The sequence below is a fragment of the Solanum verrucosum genome, unplaced genomic scaffold (genome assembly GCF_900185275.1).
Source record: "Solanum verrucosum unplaced genomic scaffold, falcon-dt-bn FXZP01000103.1, whole genome shotgun sequence".
Classification (NCBI taxonomy): Eukaryota; Viridiplantae; Streptophyta; class Magnoliopsida; order Solanales; family Solanaceae; genus Solanum; species Solanum verrucosum.
Window position 1 is genome coordinate 6,780,178 of NW_026020048.1, and position 20,756 is coordinate 6,800,933.

Sequence of the window (20,756 nt, forward strand, 5' to 3'; positions counted from 1 at the left end):
GCTTATTTTGATCACTTTTATCTCTTTATGGCTTATTTAGGTTTCGGACTCGCAGAAATAAGGATATTGAGATGGATGTATGAGCATATTAAGAGAGGTCGGATTAAGAATGAAGATATCCGAAACAAGGTGGGAGTGATCTCCGTTGTGAACAAGACAAGGAAAGCGAGACTGAAATGATTTGGACATATGAAAAGGAGACACACAAATGGTTTTGTGAGGAGGGATGAGAGGTAAGACATAAGAACTATATGAGGCCACTTAACAGACATGACACATATATAGCTTACCAAGGACATGATCTTGAATTAAAGGATACGAAAATTGAGAATTACAATAGAAGGTTAGTAGGTAGTTGAACAACCTTATTCTTCTATTTTATTAAAATACTAGTACTCTCCTACTAACAACCTTGTTCTTCTATTTTATTTTTACTATTGAGCTGAAGGCCTATCAAAAATAGCCTCTCTATTGTCCCAAATTAGAAATAAGACCGAGAACCCACCACCCTCAAATGACTGTCATTCTGTTTTGAAGTCTCGCAGCATAACTTTTTTGTTATTTAGATCATCAGTTTAGCAAATTTTCATGTGAAAATCTATCTCATGAAGGACAATTTTCTCTTAAATTGTTGTGTAAGGTACTCCATGAAGTTTGTAATATCATGAGCAACTCACGCACAGCTATAAGGTTTTTGGGGTGGATATTAAGATAAAGAAGAAGAGAAACAAAAGCCAATCAAAACAAGATAGCTAGCAAGTTCAATATATTGTAAGCTTTTTTAGATGTTGAGCAAGCATTTTTTCTACAGCACCACCACTGCACATTACCAGTGCTTTTCTTGATGCTTCTGTTCCACATCTTTTCTGAATTCATGAAAATTGAAAGTTCCATATGCATTTCAAATAGTAATTGATAATACCACATTAAACTAAAGTATGCATATGAAATTCAGGTAGCCATCTTCAACAAGTCAGCCGGCTTCTCTACTTAGATTTTCAGTCATGACAACAACATGTCCTCAACAAGGTCACTTCCTCAAACTTTCCACAATGTAAGAAGCATACAGATCCCTGTGATCACAACCATGGAGATGAATATCTTTTGGTTAGGATCATTGATAACACAAAGAATAAACATTCTTATAACATGAGAGAACTCAAAAGCACTGACATGGAATACTTGATGGCATCTACAGCTGCTTCAGCAGGCAGAAAGTCCTCAACTGCAACTGACTTGTTCTCATTCTTTTTATCTGTTGATAGAGAGTCAAGGATGTATAGGAGAAACAGTAGATGCAGAACCTAGTAAAGGTTGTCAAAAGCCTTACAATATGCAAACATAATCTTTACTCAAAAATATTCTTGACATTTATAACAAATGGAAATGGACACTCATTGGGGAAACATATGAAGCCAGAATCCTTCATACACATCCAGCAGCCTCAGAGACCTATCAGGATGAATATGGAGTATTTCCTTCTTTAATTAAAACATGATGAAATGCCATATCAGAGGATACAGTCTTCAAAAAAGCGCCGGATTTCAGCAAGACGATGAGGAGGGAGCTCCTTGATGTCTGTGTAGTGGCGAAACTCAGGATCATCTGCACACACTGCTATTATCTTGTCATCTTTCTCACCCTGTAACAGAGCATTAGCATCTATCAGTTATTCCATATTTTGCTAAAGGACTCGCATTACCCTACAGATGTTGTAATGCACTCACACAAAAGGGAAATATAACTGTGGTGTCACAATGTCACACACAACAAAGTTATTTTGTTTGTGTCTATTAATATTTTAACTCTGGTTTTAATATTCTCTCTCGTAGATTTTCTATCAACTGCAACGATGAGAAGTTATCACCCTTCATCAAAATTGACAAAAGGAGAAGTTATCAAGTGTTATTGAGCTCTCAAGGTTAAAAATAGGTACACAATAAAACTTAAGGAAATCAAAACTAAACTATTAGATTTTTTATAAGCAAATGGTTTTTTGTTCAGCAATTTTCAATGTCCTAAAGTAAATGTGGCAGAAAGTTTACTCTATCGAAAAACCTTACCTGATCAATCATAGGCATCAATCCAATTGCACGAGCACGAAGAAAGGTACTTGGTAACACAGGTTCCTATACAACATATAGGATGGATGTAAGAGTACCCAGGAGTAAGCTTACACTGAGGCAAGTAATGCAAGATTGGGCCTAAGGAAGATGTGTGTATGTATGTGTCTAAACGGAGGCATACCTGCATCAGTACCAAGACGTCCATTGGATCACTGTCTTCACAAAGGGTTCTTGGGATGAAACCATAGTTGTGTGGATAAACAACTGATGAGTACAGTATTCGGTCAACCTTTTAGACACAAGTTCAGCAATTCAGTCAAATGATTATCATAACCATGAAAACTCTTCAATGAATTCCAAAAGGCTGGAAAGAAATAAAGATCATTGGGTTAAAATAGCACCTTTATAAGGCCACTTGCTTTGTCAAGCTCATACTTGACTTTGCTGCCTTTGCCTATTTCAACCACCTGCCAAATAAGTCTTAAGATTTAAGTTTGCGTGAAACTTAATGCCATCTGTGTAGTACTTGGGAGTTGGGACTATCTCCCCCGCCAGATAATAACAACTATTACAGAGATAATAATGGGCGTGCAAGCCCATGTGAGATAGCAAGTAGGATGATATCATTTGAATTCTTTTCCTGTATGTGAAACTGCCAATCATTGTTATATTTTTCCAGTTGAGAACTGTAGATTATTCAAAGATCACTATTGACTAGATAAACAAAAAGAGCAAACCAGTATACATATATTGAAACACCTTGCTTTGCACTTAATAAATGATCTTCTGAAAAGAATGAAAATCACTACTAACAAAAAAAGTGGACAAGTACAGCCAGATAAGAAGGTTATGGTTGTTGGAGTAACTTAAGTACCTTATCAAATAATTTCAGAAAAGAATTACTGGCACTTAAACACTTACACAGTTGAAAATTGAAGGTGCACCTGGCCCTGCACGAGCAGAACATCAAGCATAAGTACAAAAAGACACCAAGCCCCATACAGTGCAATGTATAACAAGACTATGAAATAACACCCAGACACTGAAATGGATAATCGTATTATACTAATGCTGATTAAAAGGAAATTCACTGAATAGATTGTCTACATCTTTTCTTTCGTTTTTCTTGTTACAAGAATTAAATAGTTATTGTTACCAATTTCTAGGTCATGCCACGGATGAGCAGCAATAGATCTTCGTGACATTGAGGAGAGAATTCTTTCATTAAGCGCAACACGAGAGGTTCCTGAGTTTCTTCCGATCCCTTTTCCACTATTTTCAGCCATATTTAACTTAACAACAAAAAGGAAAGCCAACAATTAGCATATATCTAGTCGATCATAATTCAATGTAATAGTAACAATTATGATCAGACAATCAGGACATAAATATCCAGCCCAGGTTGCTAGCAATACAATTGACATAAACAAATTAAATTTTCACAAGCAGAGAAGCGTGTTCTTTTCCCCTGTCAAACTACCCTTAACTTGAATTTAGTAAGTGTATTGGAAGCCACTTTAGAACCCCAAAAAGGTAACAAGAAAAGAAGAAGAAATTGATAGATGGAATGTGGATTCAAAAAGGCGTAAGCTCAACCATACGTAAATCAAAAGGAATCAAGAAAACAAGATTACTTCTAAAACCCTTAAAGAAGAGCTGAAAATTAGAAAAGATGGCACGGTTCGAGTGAAAAGAACGCTAACCAATCCCAGGCACAAACAACAAGCCGAAGTAAAACCCACTCGCAAAATCAACCCAGAAAGAAAAATATCAAAAGAAACTCAGAAACATATCAAATAAAGAAAACTATTACTACAATCTAAGCGTCACCAGAAATAATCTTGCAAAAAAGCAACATATAAAAACTAAAAAGTTATATGGATTTATAGCAATCAAATGACAAACAGAAACAAAAAATCTATCTGCAAGTCGACCCAGAAAAAGAAAAAAGATGAATTACTTACAGAGAGAGAATGGGTGAAGGAGAATGACACTCTGCTCAGTTGCTCACTATTTTCTTGGTGTGTGAGGGGCAATATATACAACTTTTGCGGTGTGTGCGCGTCATATGAGTATTCACTTTCTACAAAAAGTTTCCACTAGTCAGTCTTAGAGTCAAGTTGCGACGTCCGATCGTCAAATTGCTTACATCCAACGGTTAATATGGTTTCATTTATTTATTGTATATAATAAAATATTATACTTTTGCCTTTCTTGGGAAATGAATTTTTCTAGAAGTAGTAAAAGCAAAGAAACAGTGTTATAGGAAATGGGAAACCAGAGGACCAATCAGTGAACGCCACGCAATTTCTGTATTGATGAAATCACGTCATTTGGTAGAAAAATTAAGGGATAAGGGTCTGAAAAATACCCAACTTTGATTGTTGCAATACTAAACTTTCATGAGAATCTATTACCTCCCTAAATTATTTAATACTGTAATTTTTTACCTCTTGAACTATTTAATAGTGTATTTTAAAGGTATATATGTGCCCACGTGGACACATTACTATTTATAATTTTGTATTATTTTTTATGTCCACGTGGGCAAATATATATGTTTAAAATACAGTATTAAATAATTTAGGTAGGTAATAGGTCCTTATGAAAGTTTAGTATCGCAATAACAAATTCGACCAAAGTTGGGGTATTTTTCAAACCCTTATCCCAAAAATTAATAATGGAGAGACTATTTTTTATCAAGTGTTTGGTTCATTGTTTATCACCTCATCTTATGTTTGGATTAAAACTCTATAAAAAGTTTCTTTCCAGTTATACCCTTGAATTATGATGAGATTTTCTATTTTTAATTGGATCAAAATAGATAATTGTCGGATAATATTATTTTTTAATGGTCTTCTTACGAGCTAGGAGAAAAACAATTTTGTTGTCATGTTTGCTAATTTTTCACTTGAATTCATTAAGGGTAAATAATTTTCACCTTAATAAATTGATTACTCACAAAACATCAATTCTCAATTTAAAAGGGATAGACCATCTACATTTAGAACCGAAAAGACGGTACACAATAGTAAAATCGAATAAACCATCTACATTTAACATAAAATTGTAAACTGTAGTTTTAATACGTACGCAATTTTATAAATTGTTCAAAATACGAATAATTAGAAAATCACATATATATCAACAAAAGATACATTCAATTAAGATCACAAGTGTCATATGGTTATATGCTTGTCTTCAATGAGTAAATGTTAAAATAACTCATATTTCAAATATTTTATTGATTTGTATTGTATTTATTTAGCAACAAACAACTCTCTCTAAATAATAAAATTTGTAAGATAATTTATTTAAATAAATTTACTGGTAAAAATATAAATCATAAAATCAAGAAAATAAATAAAATGATTAAAAAGATTTGAGGGATATTTTTGTCTTTACATAGATAATCTCGTGATATTAAATCATATGTATTACTAATACCATCAAATGAGAGATATTACTTATACATCCTATAATATCATGTAGGGTAGTTATACATAGGGCTAAAATTCCTACCAAACATAGTACTAAATAATATCATACATAATACTTATGAACTATTTCTCCTAATATTCCCTACCAAACGACCACTAAAAAGAATCTTTCAAAATTTTCTTAATGACTGTTTAATTGTGTTTCATTGTAAAATGTGAAAAAATAATAATTTAATTTTAAAGTAGAAAATGATATTTTCAAAATTAAAATTATATTTGATCATGAATATAAATTAAATTTGTATTTTTTTTACTTTTTATAAATAATTTGAAGTGAAAAAAATAAAAATATTCTTAATTTTTTGAAAATTGAATTATGACCAAACGAATTTTTGGAAGTTTTAACTTCGAGAAATGGAAAAGTGAAGTAAGGCGAATTTCTGCATTTCAGTTTTGGAAGGAAATAACATAAATGCATCATCTTTTTCCATCGTACACTTTCTTTATTTTACTTTATTCAGATTTGGAAGTTCCAGTATAATCTAACTCAATCTGAATCTTATTATCAACTTAAATAAATATGGTCATTAATTAAAAGCCTTCCCTTTTTGTATCAAACAAAATCTCCTCATCAACATAGATACTTATACTTTAAATAAGGAATGATATAGTACAATTCTCTCTTTCTTTACATGCCCTATATTTGGTGTAGAGGGTGTTCCAAAAAAAAAAAAAAAAATCCAACCGAAAAGCCTAATCAAATCAGTATGGAAGAATTTTTATAGTAATTTGTTTATTCCTAAGATAAATAATTCAACCGAATCAAAAAGCCTGAGTCTCAATACTTTTTAACTATGTAGTTCTTCTGAAATCTATAATTTCAATTAGAGCGATCTTGAAGAAGGGTCGTCTTGAATAATAAAATTTGTAGGTTACATTTTTTTTTGGATGGGATTGTTGCGGAAGCCGAATATCTAGAGAGTAATGAAATCACAACTGCTATTTCTAAAGGTAGCTAATAAATAGTAGATGAGACAACAATAAAAAGAACACCAGGAATTAACGAGGTTCGACAAACTTTTGTTTTCTTTTGCCTACTCCTCGGACACAACCAACCAATATTTACAAGTGAAATACTACAAGAGAGAAAGAAGATTAAATGCCTTTGAAGATGAGAAGGCAAGTGAGAGGTGTGTTATAAATGAATTAGGAACTACCTATTTATAGGAGTGAATTCTTCCTATTGCATCACAATGTGTCAAAATGTCAAGATTTACCTTATGAAACCATTTTATGGTTCACCTAAATTTCACCTACAAAAGATGTTATCTTGACTTTCGTACCAATGAAGAATTATCTTCCTAACTACCAAATCTTCACATTAATTCATCTTTGAATCTTGTCAAATTTAACAGGGATGTCCTAACAAAATTATTAGGTCTATTATTCAAGTTGTGTATCCAGATAATAATTTTTCTCATTCTTCATTTAAATTACAAATAGAGAGAGGTATTTAAATTACAAATATACTTAACTAGAAATGAAAATGACAACATAATTTTATTTTCATAGAAACAGATGTCCTCGTGGTTATATCACATAAAGGACCAGAAGCATACAAGTCTTGACTCTTGCATCAACATATAAACACAAGATTTATCTTTACAATCTGCTAAGAATGGCTGTGTAATCCCTGTTATGAAAGGCAGAGTGTTTGGAAGATTTATGGGACCAAAATTTGAGCCTTCTCTCAATCAGACTAGTGCGCGTCCATGTGTAGTCATGAATTATAAAAACTGCTGACGGGTGCTTAAGTTTTTCCTGTATATGCTCATAAATTTGGCCACAAATTCTGCAATTATACGTATGAATCAATAAAAATCCTTGTTAGGAGAACTGATGTCTCATTATAAACATAGTTCAATACTGCAGTTTAACAAGTTACCTTCTAATTTTAACAAAGCAGTCGTTCCAAGAGGGAGCCTTTTCTCCTGCAGATCGTCTTGTTGTTACTCGATGGACTTTTAATTTCTCGAATATGTATTTCAATACAGAAGGATAGAACTTACATAATAAGCATGCCAGTAATGAATTTCCCTTCTTATACCAGCATCAACTCTCTTAATGAATTCTTCAACTAGTTTCTGCATTGCATTGAACATAACGCATGACATGATCTTCCTTAGATATTAGTACCTCTTTAAAAATCCTCATTGAAGTTCATATACTTTACCAGGAGAATAAGTTTTGGATGAACAAACTCCACCAAAAGTTTTTGGAACTTCCCTCGAACAGAAAATAACCTGATTAAATCATACACCTATACTGTCAACTTTGATATTTCTTTAGTTAGAAGAATAAATTTGCTATTTAGAATTCCAATACCTTGTTTGGTTGGGATCAGCGAGAATTTCTGCTGCAAGTTCTGTTACTACTTCTTCCCATCCTATTGAAATTGGTTGGTCTTCAGCAAAAGGATAGCTGTATAAAGTGTGTGGATCAGTAATCCATAAACTAGCAAAGGCACAATCTGAAAGTACAGTAGTATTACTTGTGTGCTTTGCAGGCTTCAAGAGCCATAATTGCTCTTCGCAGGTTTTGCTTTGACTTGGCGGCTATCTTAGCAGCAAACCCCATTGGTAGTTCAAAATCTTCCTTTCTTGCTATCTGAATAAGAACTTCCATGATCTGAGCAATGCAAAATATGAAGTTAGAAGGAAATTCTTGTGTCTAGTTGAAGATATAATTATATTAGAATGTACTTCCTATTTTTACACTTACTTCATGAGTTACAGGAGCTGCAACTTCAAAAACTTTGCTGCGGCTTTTCACTGAGTCAAGTATGGCTACATCATCTTCACAGCAGAGAATGAGTTTGCAAGCATCTGAATAGCAGTCCATTATCCATTTAACTAGGTGCTGTATGTTCTCCGCGGCTTTGTCCACATCATAAAGAACTATTACTGTAAGAAGCAAAGTAATTCTTAATTAGGTCGAGACTGAAGTGATTGATAGTTAAAATAGTCTTTGCTTTGATAGATATGATCACCTTTGTAATCAGCCTTCTTATTTACTCTGCTGATCTCAGGGGTCAGTGCATACTCCGAAGTTATTTGCTTAACTAAAGCCATTATCACATATCTAGCATTAGGCTCCAACTGAACGTTGAGCTCGATATGGTGAGGACTTGAGCTTACTGGTACAACAACTTGCACTGGCCTTGTTTCCTATTAGCAGATAGGGGAATAGAAGAGATATATGACAGTGATATTTGGTGCTAGTTATGCAAATATAATGACATTCCACAGCATGGAATCAAATTAAACTGCATTTAACACTGCCAATTCACCAAATAATGTGTGATAATTAATAATTATTGTCTACAAACATCAACCACTAAACAGAACAATCTAAATTCAATTGAAAATCACAAGCTTTTAGCCACATTTTATCCTTTATAGTATTTTTCATGTAAATGTATCAAAAATTGTGCCAAATAGCTTACAGTTTGATTGAGGAATGGTGCTTCTTTCAAAGCACACCAAAAGGTATTGTTGTTTGATCGGAAAATGGAAGGTGAAAGATTTTTAGCAGACTTAGAATCCTAACTTCCATGATCTAGAGAGACTTGTATAAATGAATAAATAGCAGAAAATGATCAAGCCTGAGGTACCTTAATTTGGAAGTATCTCAAATCATGGGTTATCTGTGAAACAAAAAAATAAATAAGCTGGAATACTTGTACAGATGAACAATAAAAAATGTAGCATAGCTCTGCCTCTTCTAAGTCTGGCTTTACTTACATTGCAGATTGCATCTCCATAGATTTCACGCAAAAAAGCCATCGTGAGTGTTCTCCTTCCAGAACCAGGAGGACCCTTGAATATGATCTGTGGAAGGATTTCACTTGAAGAAACCTAAAAGAAAAGGCATAAGAAAACCAAAGGAACTTGTGATCTAAGCAGAAAAATGTTAAAACAAAATGTCCTAGTGAGTGTATCTTTGTGTGCATCACCACTTGATTCATCAGAAAAAGGGAGTTTAGATCATGTTTACCAGGCCTTTAAGTAGTAAAGCTTCTTGCTTGTGGCAAGTAAATCCCTCTAGTGAATCAGGTTGATGCTTATCAGCCCAGAAGGGTCTCAAGCTTTGAACTACAGATGCCTTAGCAATTACTAAAGCTTCATCAATCGGACGCCCTTTTTCTGGAGATTCTCTTCTTGAGGTTCTGCATGTTCCTTTCTTGAGACAAGAAAACCATGGTTCTGATTGACTCTTTTGCCTGTTCGCGGTGAACTTTTTCATACTTTTGGTCGTCCTTCCACTAGTATCACTCAAATTACTGCTCTGTCTACTTACAAAAGTGTTTGTGCTTATAGTTCTTTGAGTATTACTGGATAAATTTCCTCTTCCACTCTGATTGAAATTACCAGGTGTTTTCACTGATTCAACATTTCTATCAGTCAGTACCTGAGGCTTTTTATCGAATTTCCTTTCAGTAATCTTCTTCATGTTCAAAGCTTCATAGTCCCGAGAAAAGAAAATATCACCAGGTGAAACAGTTTCTGTGCTTTCAAACATATGATTAGCACCAGTAGCGCTTCCAGATATCTTTGCTTCCGCAATCATTTCGTTAAGTTCACCTCCTGTAGGTCCATGCTTATTCGGAGTTTCCCTTTCTTTCCGCGACAAGCTTCTAACTGGCAACTGGGAAGGTGTCTGCGTCTTATTATTTGCTTTCCTTCTCTCCTTGGAAGCATCAAACTTGTATTGTCTGTCAGGTCTAGGAGCAGAAGCGTACCTGCGATTAAAATTTGACTTCTCCCCTAGTCTACTATGAACATTATTATTACCTTGTGATTGATTTTGCTTCCTATTTGAATCAGCAAAAAGCCTGTCATGATCATCACCAGCATATTTATATGGAGATATGTGTCTACGGTTCTCAGATTTTTGAAAAGGACTAACATTTCTATGAGAATGATCAGGCCTGCGTGAAAATGTGCTAACACTTCTTGGTAAAGCCTTTGGAGAAGAAGGAAATTCACCATCATCGATGTCTCTGCGAAGCTTATAAGGAGACTTAGTACTTCTCCTTCGAGCAGAACTTGGAACATTAGTCCTCCAGCTTAAATTAAAAGAACTATTGTCCTTTGCTCTCTCAAATGCTACGTTGGGCTCTTCTGGTTCATGTTCTTCAAGATCTATTTCTTTTTCATTCTTTCCGTTTGCTTCCCTGTGTGGACTCTTCTCCAATGTCCAGTCTGTCTCCGTATCTGATGGCTCATAACCACTTCTTCTTTGCCTCATGGTCGACGAGAGTTTCAGTTGTAAAGCTCTGTTATATGTTGAAGCTCCCTCCATTTTAGAAGGTATTTTTCTCTGTAATTAGCTATAATTTCAATACTAGAAAAATTCTAGTAATATTTTGCTGGTCTAAAAGGTAAAAATACTCATAGGTGGCAAATAGAATCCAACGTATTCTGTGAAGACAGCAATATACAGAGAATGCAACAAAATTGTACCAATTAGTTGCTTGTTTTTTTTTTTTTGTGTGTGTGTGTGTGAAATGCACAAGAAAAGAACAGATATGTTGTTTGAGATGTAATTAAATAAAATAGAAATATGCTCTTTCTTACAGCTTTAAAATTTTAAATTAAGTGGTCACATTGTTTTTAACATGGTATTTGAAGTAGACAGATGTTGTGCGTTCAAGTCTTGCGGTACTTAAGGATATATTGAAGATATAATTAAGTAAATAAAAATGTGTTCTCCGTAACCTGTTAAACTATTTAGATGAGATGATTCAACATATGATTTCACATTGAGTGGAACAGGAATATTCTGAAGTGGGTACCAAAGGGGTAAAGAAATGGCACATAATATATAGTAAAATATGAAGAGAGCGATGAACACAAAGCAGAAACATTGGTGAAAACAATGAGCTGGGGCATAATTAAGACCAGCTAATATAACATAAAGAAAGAAGAGCAAGCTTTTGACAGTGTGTGCAGCATCTGTTTAGTACAAGAATGTTCTGAAACTTCTAAGCGCATTGCCGAGGACGACAAGTTGTTAATTTTGTCGTCTCTACATGGAACAAAACGATTCCCTAAATCCTTATTCTGGTTTCACATTGTTTCTGAAAAAGACAATTTTTTTATTTATCTTATTCAGAAAAAGCTCATGAGAATCTTCTAAACTGCCACAACTTCTAAGTACCACGTTCAACTGTTCCCAAAGTTCATTAAGATTCTTGGATCCTTCTAGTTGGTAAATATAATCAATGTCAAGTTCTACTGCCACGGCTAGGACAGACTGGCTGAATTCCATAGGCAATAGGTTAGGTATACCTAGAAGTAATCGTTTTAGTAAGATTTTCGTCTAACCTTACACCAGACCAGTAACTCATTGATTTTGATCTCTCTACTTCTTTTCTTTTTGTTTGAAGGGGGCAGATGGAAATTAATAAGTAGAAGGAATTTTGCTGTTAATAGAACTGTTGCTACTGGTACTTCGATTATGACTCCTTCTGTAGTTGCTGAATCTTCTCTAGGTCAGTTCATCACCCCATATTTACCTTTGAATTTCTTGGTGTCTGTTTAGTGTGTGTATGTCTACTTAACAAAGATTGATAAATACAGGCTTGCAGCAATTACCATTTAAATCAGAGGGGTACAACTATTGGAAATGGCGAGGCAACAGAATTCATTATGTCGTGGAAGGGGAAGGGTTTCCAATAGTTTTGATCCATGGATTTGCTTCTTCTTCTTTTCATTGGAGGTAATTCTATAATATTTGTTTTTGTGTAACATTGAGTTTTATTATATAAGATTAGTGGGCTTATTTGCATCAAACCTTAGGTATAACATACCAGAACTGGCTAAAAGATACAAGGTTTATGCTCTGGATTTGCTAGGATTTGGCTGGAGTGAAAAGCCACTAATAGACTATGATGCCTTGATTTGGAGAGATCAGGTTGTCGACTTCTTAAATGAGATAGTTAAACAACCCGCTGTTTTAGTTGGAAACAGGTGAGTTCATCTATTTACAAACTTGTCATTGTAATGAATCTACAAGATGCAATTAGCAGCTTTAATTGGTAGAGCTTCATTAATATATAAGTAGTATGTAATTGAATTATGTTATGATGACTTGTATTATTTAAACAGTCTTGGAGGGTTTACTACTTTGTTAGCAGCAGCAGCACTACCAGATCAAGTCAGGGGAGTTTCCTTATTAAATAGTGCAGGACGATTTGGGGATGACATTAGTACAACCGACAAAACTGAAGAGACAGCCTTACATAAGTTCATTGTAAAGCCAGTGGAGGAAATCTTTCAACGTGTTGTTGTCAGATCGGCTTTCTGGATAACAATGCGACCAGATCAAATTGAAGCTGTACTGAAGAGTGGTGTATGTTCCTTCCTAGCTAAATTTGAACCTTATATCTTCTTGCTATTTGCACGATGCATCAGAAACGGATGGCTGGTTTCTGCATTTGCATTTCATTTGTTATTTAGCCACTACCCCTGATAATCTTGAGGAACATCAGATAGAAGAACTAACTTCCTTGATGTTTTTCTTGTTTCAAGGTCTACAGAAATCATTCAAATGTGGATGATTACCTCATCAATTCAATTTTAAGGCCTGCAGCTGACCCAAATGCCTATGAAGTTTATTACCGGTATGAATGCAGCTATATAGCCTATAGGTTTTCACCTCCTTTTGGCAGCTAAAAGCCATTATCATTTTCTCGCTTGGAACACCATTATCTGCCTTATTAGTCTAGAATCTTAATAGAAATCTCCCCACATTCATATTGAAGTCCTTGACTCTCATGACTCAAGCCTGTTTGACGAGTTTTGTCTTTGGAACTTCAAACTGAGATGGTTCGGCCTTTTCCAGCATATGCCAAGAGAGTTTAGCAAATTGATAGAAGTGCAAAGACAATTTTGAGATACTACTAACATTTAGAAGTGTACGAAAGAGATTTACTACATCTCCTTTGTCAGATATATATACTTTTAAGTTCCAACTGCTGTTTATGTATCAAAAAGTTTAGGTTAAGAAAGTTAGCTAATATTGTCTACTTCGCATTTGTGCAGACTACTAAAACAACTCATGTCAAACCCAACAAAGTATACACTTGACAGTGTTTTGAGCCAACTCTCTTGCCCATTGTTGTTGTTGTGGGGGGACCTAGACCCTTGGGTTCATGATCGTGCAAAGCCAAATCAAATTAAGGATTTCTACCCGAACACATCCCTTGTAAACTTGCAGGCAGGGCATTACCCCCAGGATGAAGTTCCAGAACAAGTGAATAAAGCTTTATTAGATTGGTTATCAACCTTGGCATCAGAAATTTAGCCTCATTGCTAACATATGCAGTAGAGTATGTTTTATCGAAGGGTTGAGTGCTCTCATCTCTCAGCACACTCAGTAAACCATGAAAGACTGATTTTTTTTCTCTCTCTCTCTGGCTAAGTTCTATATATGCTTCACCAAGTTCCTACTATACGTGAATTATTATTTTTTTGTTCCTCACCCGATGTTCGATACTCACATTGGAGCCCGACTAAATTCGGATTCACGTTGGAAAGTCCTTCGTTGGAGGAGGCTAAAGCGCTAGAAAATATCCAATTTTGTGATAGCAATTCAGAAAAAAAAATAAAAAAGAGAAGAAAAGATTGTAACAGCAATAAATAAGATATCCAATTTTGTGATACTACTGTCTACTAATATGTAAGATACTTCGCCCCTCACTTTTATGTAACACTTTATTCCAAAGAAACTGGTTTTTTTTTCCGAAACCGTTTGATCTGAACATTTTTATTTTATACTTATAAGCATGATTTCAGCAGTCTACTTGATATAAATATTGATTTTAATGGGGACAGAGAATTATAATGAGTACAAAATCCTCATCACTGTTTGTTGAATAAGAGCAAATTGAATGGATAAAATCTTTTTAGATTTAATTAGAGTTGTCGAATTTAAGCCGTGAGAATAAAAAGATCATGATAGGATGTATTTTTTCCCTTCAATCAAATTAGTCCAGCATTTGAACTCAAAAGGTAAATAAATTGGATCCGTTGTGTATAGTGTATACCATGTCAAAAACAAAACAAAAAGAATTCTTTGCTTGTGTAGGTAAACATCAGGTAAGGAATTGTTAACTTTACTTGTTCCAAACGCTAAGCACTAAAGCAAAGAAGTTGGATAAAGCCAGGTGTCCAGTTCATTTCTCTCAAAAGTCTACCACATGGACTGCGTGGGTATGGGTCGTCCCGAGTTTTAAGTATGAAAAAAGTTGTATTGGGAGTGCGGACTTTAAAAATGGAATCTAATGCTGAAAATTGAATCAGTCGACCTTCAATATAGATATCGAAAATCTTAAATATTTTGTTTACTTATTTTTAAAAAAAAGGAATCATTCCTCTTTAACAATCCACCAGTACAAATAACATCACCTGTAAGCAAACAACAAAGTCGCAAATCGTCATTCATGGAAGCCTCTGTCAGACTACTCACTTGTTCTAATCGCCACCATGTCTCCCCTTCTCTCTTCCTCAAACTCAATTACAAGCCCCTTCCGTTATCACCATCTTCCTTTCGAACCCCTTCACTTTCTTCTCCCCCAAAGAATCGCCCCCGCATTTTCTTATCACATCGCAATCCCTCCTCCCCACTTTCTTCCCCATTTGGGTTTTCGAAAAATCCCTTCCCATCGCAATTCTTGAATCCCATCTTATCCAGCAATCGTTTTGCTCGTATAGTATCAGGTACCCAAGATAAATTATTCAATTGGCATTTTGCTGCTGGCAGTGAAAAGGGTATTGAAATTGGGGCAACACCCAAAGAGGGCCCAATTGTGACGGTTGTGATGTTGGGTTGGCTCGGGTCGAAGCCGAAACATTTGAGGAGGTATATTGAGTTGTATAACTCTAAGGGTATTCACGCTCTAACGTTTGTTGCTTCTGTGAAAGATGTTCTTTCTTTCGATCTTGGCAAGAAATTGGAGGAGAGGATTGCTGTATTGGCAAATGAGCTTGCTTTGTGGTTGTCAGAATCCGATAAGGATGGTCGTGAACGGTGTTTGATTTTTCACACTTTCAGTAATACCGGATGGCTTGCGTAGGTTGATTAATGGGACTTCAAATATTGATCATGCTAAAGTTATTAGTAATTTTTAGCTGTTTTAACCTTTATTATTTGTTTCTGTGCAGTTATGGTGCTATTCTTGAGAATTTGAAAAATAGACAGGATTTGTTGGAAAAGATCAAGGGTTGTGTCGTGGATTCCGGTGGTGATCCAGATATAAGCCCCAAGGTTGTTTGGTTTTCCTCACCCTACCATCAATATCCTTTATCTGATGCTTTATAAGATAATATTCAGATGCTATCAATTTTGTTTGAACCTTAATTACTCTTTTCTCTGAAATTGGTTTGGTTTAGTAAAATGTAACTATGGATTCATCATATCATCGGAGGGCCAGGATGATTAACGTATACCAAGGGGTTCTTCATTCACTGATTAACATAGGGATACCTGAAAAGTTTTTACCCTCTACTGCCAAAGAAATGAGTTTTCTCATTGCAAAGGAAACGGGCTGGGTATGGGATGTGTTTCAAACTGTTGAAAGGGTTTAAAGCTATCATATAAATTTCAATTTATAGATGATAGGTTCTATCATAACTCTTGTAGGGTATAGCAAGACGCAAACCTCTTTTAATGTTCTTTGAGATTTCAGCATTGCTTTTTGCCATTGCCTGGCTTCTTTGGTAGATTGAACTGTTTGATGGAGTTTTTCTCACAACTTGGGGAAATTCCATTCCAAGAATGATTGACAATTTTTTCTCTTCTTTTTGTGGGGGGATTCTGTTCTTTTCATTTTGGAAGATCATTTGTCCTTTCATTCTTTCCTATTAAAATATGCACTGCATTATTTTCTCTCTTGTTGTATAGTGTTGATTCTGATCCTACAGAATTGAGTAATGAGGAAAGTTATATGGTAATTCAGCCTTAACTGCTTGCAGGTCTGGGCAGCAGGATTTACTGCAGCCATGCTGAAGAAGCGTAGCTCTTTTGCATATTCTTCAGTAGAAGCTGGAGAAGGAAATGAAGTGGGAAGTCCGTTAACCTCGGGAAACATTCAAGCTAAGGGAGCCATGTTGATGGAAACCGTTCTTTTCGCAGCACTTGAGAAGCTTTTCTCGTTTCTTCTTAATTTGCCTGATGTTAATGAGTAAGCACTTCAACATGTTATGTTCTTTTTCTTTACTTATCAATCAGGAATTAATTCAGAGAAATATGGCTTGCAGTATTTAGCTATTGATTAGAAGGTCTGGTCTATTAAAAAGGTTTATAGCTGCTTCTAATTATTGGTTATTTCCAATTTACAGGCGGCTGACGAAGATAATTACTGTCCTTGTCAAGAACCAGCCTTCCTGTCCTCAGCTTTATCTTTACAGTACAGCTGACAAGGTCATTCCAATTCAGTCAGTTGAATCTTTTATCGAAGAGCAGAGGAGAAGTGGGAGAGAGGTTCACTCTTTCAACTTTGGCTCTTCTCCTCATGTAGATCATTACCGAACTTTTCCAGACAAATATGTATCTGTATTACAGAAATTTCTCCAAGAATGTACACTCGTACCCAAAGAAGTGCCCAAAGGGAAAAGACGTCAATAGATCAAAGGAGTTGAGGGTGGTTAACCATTCCTCGTAGTCATTATTGAATTGCTTTAACTGGGGCAATGTATCTTAAGAGTTGCAAACTAGTCTTGTGTTAAGTGGCTGTCAATTGCTACTCAGGCAGTAACATTCTGCAATGAGGAGGCTTTGCTGCAGTGGACTGGTAGTAGTTGCAAATAAGAGTCATTGGTCCAAAGTAGACTTACATCTCCAGCAGACTGAAGTCACCCAATGTTTTCTAATAACATGAGGAAGTCCTTATTTCCTTATGTGTTTTATTTAATTTTTAAAAGTGAGCATGTTGTTTCGTCCTTTGCATAATTTCTACAGATGTTGCTTCTTCCATCCACGGATTTAGCTAGCATTTGGTAATACATTACTTAATTTCAGTGAAGTTTGGATTGAACTTGAAATTGTGTTTGATCATAATCTTTCAAAACATAAATTAAAAACAAACACGAAACATGATTTATACTAATAAGTTCTTAAAACTATCAAGTATATCTAACTGTACCAAACAAACATGTTTGTTAATCTCAAATTATGCAGTACCTTCATTGATTATGATCATTATTATTATCACAAATCATAACCCAAATCCTATATATAGATAGATAAGTTCAGTTGAAAATTATTTTTTTTATAATGAACTAGGTTATACATTATCCTTAAATCACATGATGTTTGTTGAGAACCAAGCTAGCTCTATAAGGGTGTATGAGTTAGAAGTGGTGAATGAGATTGGATCAAGTAAAATATTGTAGTATTTTATTGGAATCCATGCCCAATTGGCATTTGGTTAAAAGGGAAAATGAGTCGGAAAGATGGGTGTTATGCATATTGAAGAAAATGTTTGTCCTCTCCTCTTCTTCTAGAGTCAAAACTTCTCACCTCTATTCATATCTCTATCTTTTAGTTACTCGTTATTTCAATATATCTATTGTATTTTCGTAGCTTGAGTATTGCAATCACAATTCTTAAGTTGTAATTGCGTTTTAGTTCTCTTCTTAATATAGTGAAGAATTCGGGTTTGTTACAATGTTTTAATAACAACTACTAATAACGCAATTACTAGCTACTATAATTTGTCAAATTTTACAATTAATTACAAAGATTCATTAGTGCAAAACAAAAATTAATACTCCATCCGTTTCAATTTATGTGGCACCTTTTGGATTTCGAGATTCAAACAAGTCTATTTTTTACCATAAATTTTTCATACATCTTTTAAATATTTTGAATTGTCAATTATTGAGACTTATAGTACTTTTTACGTAGTATAATATATATATATTTCAAAAAAATTGAAGATTCCATGCATAAATTGTCGGCCAACTTAAACTGTTTGATTCTCAAAAAATGAAAAGTGTCATAAATTGAGACAGAGGGAGTAATAACAAACTAACAGTACAAAAAAGTTTAGATTTTTTAAAAAAGAATAGTATAAAATATGAAAATTCGGAGCAAGTTTTAAAATTTTAAAATAGGTCAACAACTATATCTTGGGTCAAAAAGAGGTCTAAAATAAAATTTGACATTTAAAGATTTGATTTTTAAAATCTCCTGAAAACTAGATAAATTCTATGACCAAACAAATATTTGACTATTTTTCTTTCAAAAGAAAAAACTTTTCAAATCTATGGTCAAACAAAAGTTTATCTTTGTTAATGCATATCATCATCTCAAAGCAGACATCCAAACACCACCCATCTTTTTTTTCCTTTTTACAAAATTACCAACAACGTTTTATACTCATAATAAATTAATCTTTAATTGAAACAATTTTCTAAAAAACAATAATATTTAACCTGAATTTACTTTGGTGTAAAAACAATAAAAAGGAAAAAAATTTTAAAAAAACTTTTTTCGCACTTCATAGTTGGGTTACTAACCGTAACCGCCTTAAGCGGAACATCAATATAAACGGCTACTTCTCACTTCTTCCTTGCGAAACTTTTGAAATATTTGAAACTCCTCAGAATCTCCATATCCCTCTTTCCCCCTCCCAAACAGTTCCAAGAAGAAGAAGACAGGCACCATCATCATCAAGAAGACGAAGAAGAAGAACGCAAAGCTCTTCAAAATTGGGTAATAACCCACTTCAGTTCAATCAAGATTTGAAGTGAAAAAATCTCTTCTTCAATTCACTTGTTTCATTCTTATCTATCTCTTCCTGCTTTATTGATATTTCTTGGTGTTGATTTCATATTCAATCGGATTATTTCATAACAAATTGCCATCTTCAAGAAAGGGTAGAAATCTTTTCTTGCATTCCGTTACTTTCTCTGTTTTCTTGTTTTTATTGGTGTTGAATTTCATGTTCAATCGGATTATTTCATGACAGATTGTTATCTTGCAGAAAAGGGTAGAGAAATATTTTCTTGCATTCAGTTACTTTATCTGTTTTCTTGGTGTATTTGTTAAGCTGTTCTTGACTAATTGCAGAATATTCAGTAAACTGGAGTGAAGATGAATGATCTCATGACGAAATCGTTCTTAAGTTATGTGGAATTGAAGAAACAAGCCCATTTGGATCTTGAAACAGAGAGGGATTTGGAGATGGGCCAACTCAGCCGCACAGATGAAGACAATCTTTCCAACTTCTTCCGTGAAATCGAGGCAGTGAAGGGTGATATTCAAGAGATAACTAATCTCTTGATCGATCTTCAAAATCTGAATGAGGAGACAAAAACTACTCACGGTCCCAAAGTTCTTCGTGGCATTAGAGACAGAATGGATTCTGATATGGTCTCTGTCCTTCGCAAAGCCAAGATTGTCAAGGCAAAACTTGAAGCACTTGACAAATCAAATGTGGGGAATCGCAAATTATCAGTGGCATATGCACAAGGAACTGTGGTTGATCGAACGAGAGTTAACATGACTAATGGATTGAGGGTCAAGCTTAGGGACATCATGAATGATTTTCAGGCTTTGAGAGAAAAAATCTTGTCAGATTACAAAGACTGCCTCAGAAGAAGATATTACAATGAGACGGGGAAGGAGCCAACAGAGGAAGTGATTGAGAAGATGGTTTCAGGAGAAAGCGGGAAAGTTCAAATATTTGCAGCAAAAACAGAGATGAATCTTGATGACAAAGATAGGCACGAGGCTGTAATGGACATAAAGAAGAGCCTGGACAAACTTCATCAAGTGTTTCTTGATATGGCTGTTCTAGTTGAGACTCAAGGTGAACAGATTGATGACATTGAGCATAATATGGCCATTGCTGGAAGCTTCATCAGTGGTGGAACCAACAGTCTTTTCTATGCTAAGCAGCAACAGAAGAAGGGAAGGGCATGGATATGTTGGGTATGGGCTGTGGTATTGATCATTTTGGTTGTCTGCTTAATTGCTACATTGAGCTCTTGATAGTACTTGAAAACAAAATGTCATTTCATTTTAGTTTCTGCCATGTGAGGGAACTGTTATTAGGATTCGGCTCTGTTATTCCTCTCATTCGGCTTTTCTGGACTCAAGTATTTACCATTCTTAGAGATAGTTAGAAATGTTTTGAATGCTACAATCATAATGTACGATTCATTTGATATTGAATCAA

At 34.7% G+C, this 20,756-nt stretch overlaps 5 protein-coding genes across 6 annotated transcripts; 3 read left to right on the top strand and 2 right to left on the bottom strand.

The window, feature by feature from the left end:
* Positions 1-791: 791 nt before the first annotated feature.
* On the bottom strand, positions 792-4,110 carry LOC125822534 (soluble inorganic pyrophosphatase 4-like). The gene is made up of 9 exons (XM_049501943.1): positions 4,031-4,110; positions 3,223-3,358; positions 2,988-3,016; positions 2,468-2,533; positions 2,248-2,355; positions 2,064-2,129; positions 1,522-1,642; positions 1,174-1,255; positions 792-1,073 (listed from the first exon to the last, which is right to left on the bottom strand). The coding sequence occupies exons 2-9, from the start codon at positions 3,350-3,352 to the stop codon at positions 1,031-1,033; spliced, it is 645 nt and encodes a 214-aa protein (XP_049357900.1). The 5' UTR covers positions 3,353-3,358; positions 4,031-4,110; the 3' UTR covers positions 792-1,030.
* A 3,183-nt stretch (positions 4,111-7,293) lies between these two features.
* On the bottom strand, positions 7,294-10,870 carry LOC125821944 (uncharacterized). The gene is made up of 10 exons (XM_049501297.1): positions 9,563-10,870; positions 9,310-9,423; positions 8,556-8,733; positions 8,288-8,469; positions 8,058-8,194; positions 7,892-7,987; positions 7,740-7,809; positions 7,576-7,650; positions 7,452-7,497; positions 7,294-7,358 (listed from the first exon to the last, which is right to left on the bottom strand). The coding sequence occupies exons 1-10, from the start codon at positions 10,868-10,870 to the stop codon at positions 7,294-7,296; spliced, it is 2,271 nt and encodes a 756-aa protein (XP_049357254.1).
* Positions 10,871-11,792: 922 nt separating this feature from the next.
* LOC125821945 (pheophytinase, chloroplastic-like) lies at positions 11,793-13,876 on the top strand. Its single transcript, XM_049501298.1, has 7 exons — positions 11,793-11,877; positions 11,958-12,062; positions 12,151-12,289; positions 12,370-12,540; positions 12,679-12,922; positions 13,102-13,193; positions 13,615-13,876. Exons 1-7 carry the CDS (start codon positions 11,793-11,795, stop codon positions 13,874-13,876), a joined length of 1,098 nt encoding a protein of 365 aa, XP_049357255.1.
* A 1,135-nt stretch (positions 13,877-15,011) lies between these two features.
* LOC125822579 (uncharacterized) lies at positions 15,012-17,561 on the top strand. The gene is made up of 4 exons (XM_049501991.1): positions 15,012-15,643; positions 15,736-15,838; positions 16,546-16,754; positions 16,912-17,561. The coding sequence occupies exons 1-4, from the start codon at positions 15,015-15,017 to the stop codon at positions 17,195-17,197; spliced, it is 1,227 nt and encodes a 408-aa protein (XP_049357948.1). The 5' UTR covers positions 15,012-15,014; the 3' UTR covers positions 17,198-17,561.
* A 1,659-nt stretch (positions 17,562-19,220) lies between these two features.
* LOC125822281 (syntaxin-112) lies at positions 19,221-20,753 on the top strand. Of its 2 annotated transcripts, none has more exons than XM_049501668.1 (2): positions 19,221-19,288; positions 19,646-20,753. In XM_049501668.1, exon 2 carries the CDS (start codon positions 19,670-19,672, stop codon positions 20,567-20,569), a length of 900 nt encoding a protein of 299 aa, XP_049357625.1. In that variant the 5' UTR covers positions 19,221-19,288; positions 19,646-19,669; the 3' UTR covers positions 20,570-20,753. The 2 variants fall into 2 exon arrangements, with proteins under 2 accessions (XP_049357625.1, XP_049357626.1); XM_049501669.1 differs by lacking the exon at positions 19,221-19,288 and adding an exon at positions 19,401-19,452.
* The last annotated feature ends 3 nt before the right edge of the window (positions 20,754-20,756 follow it).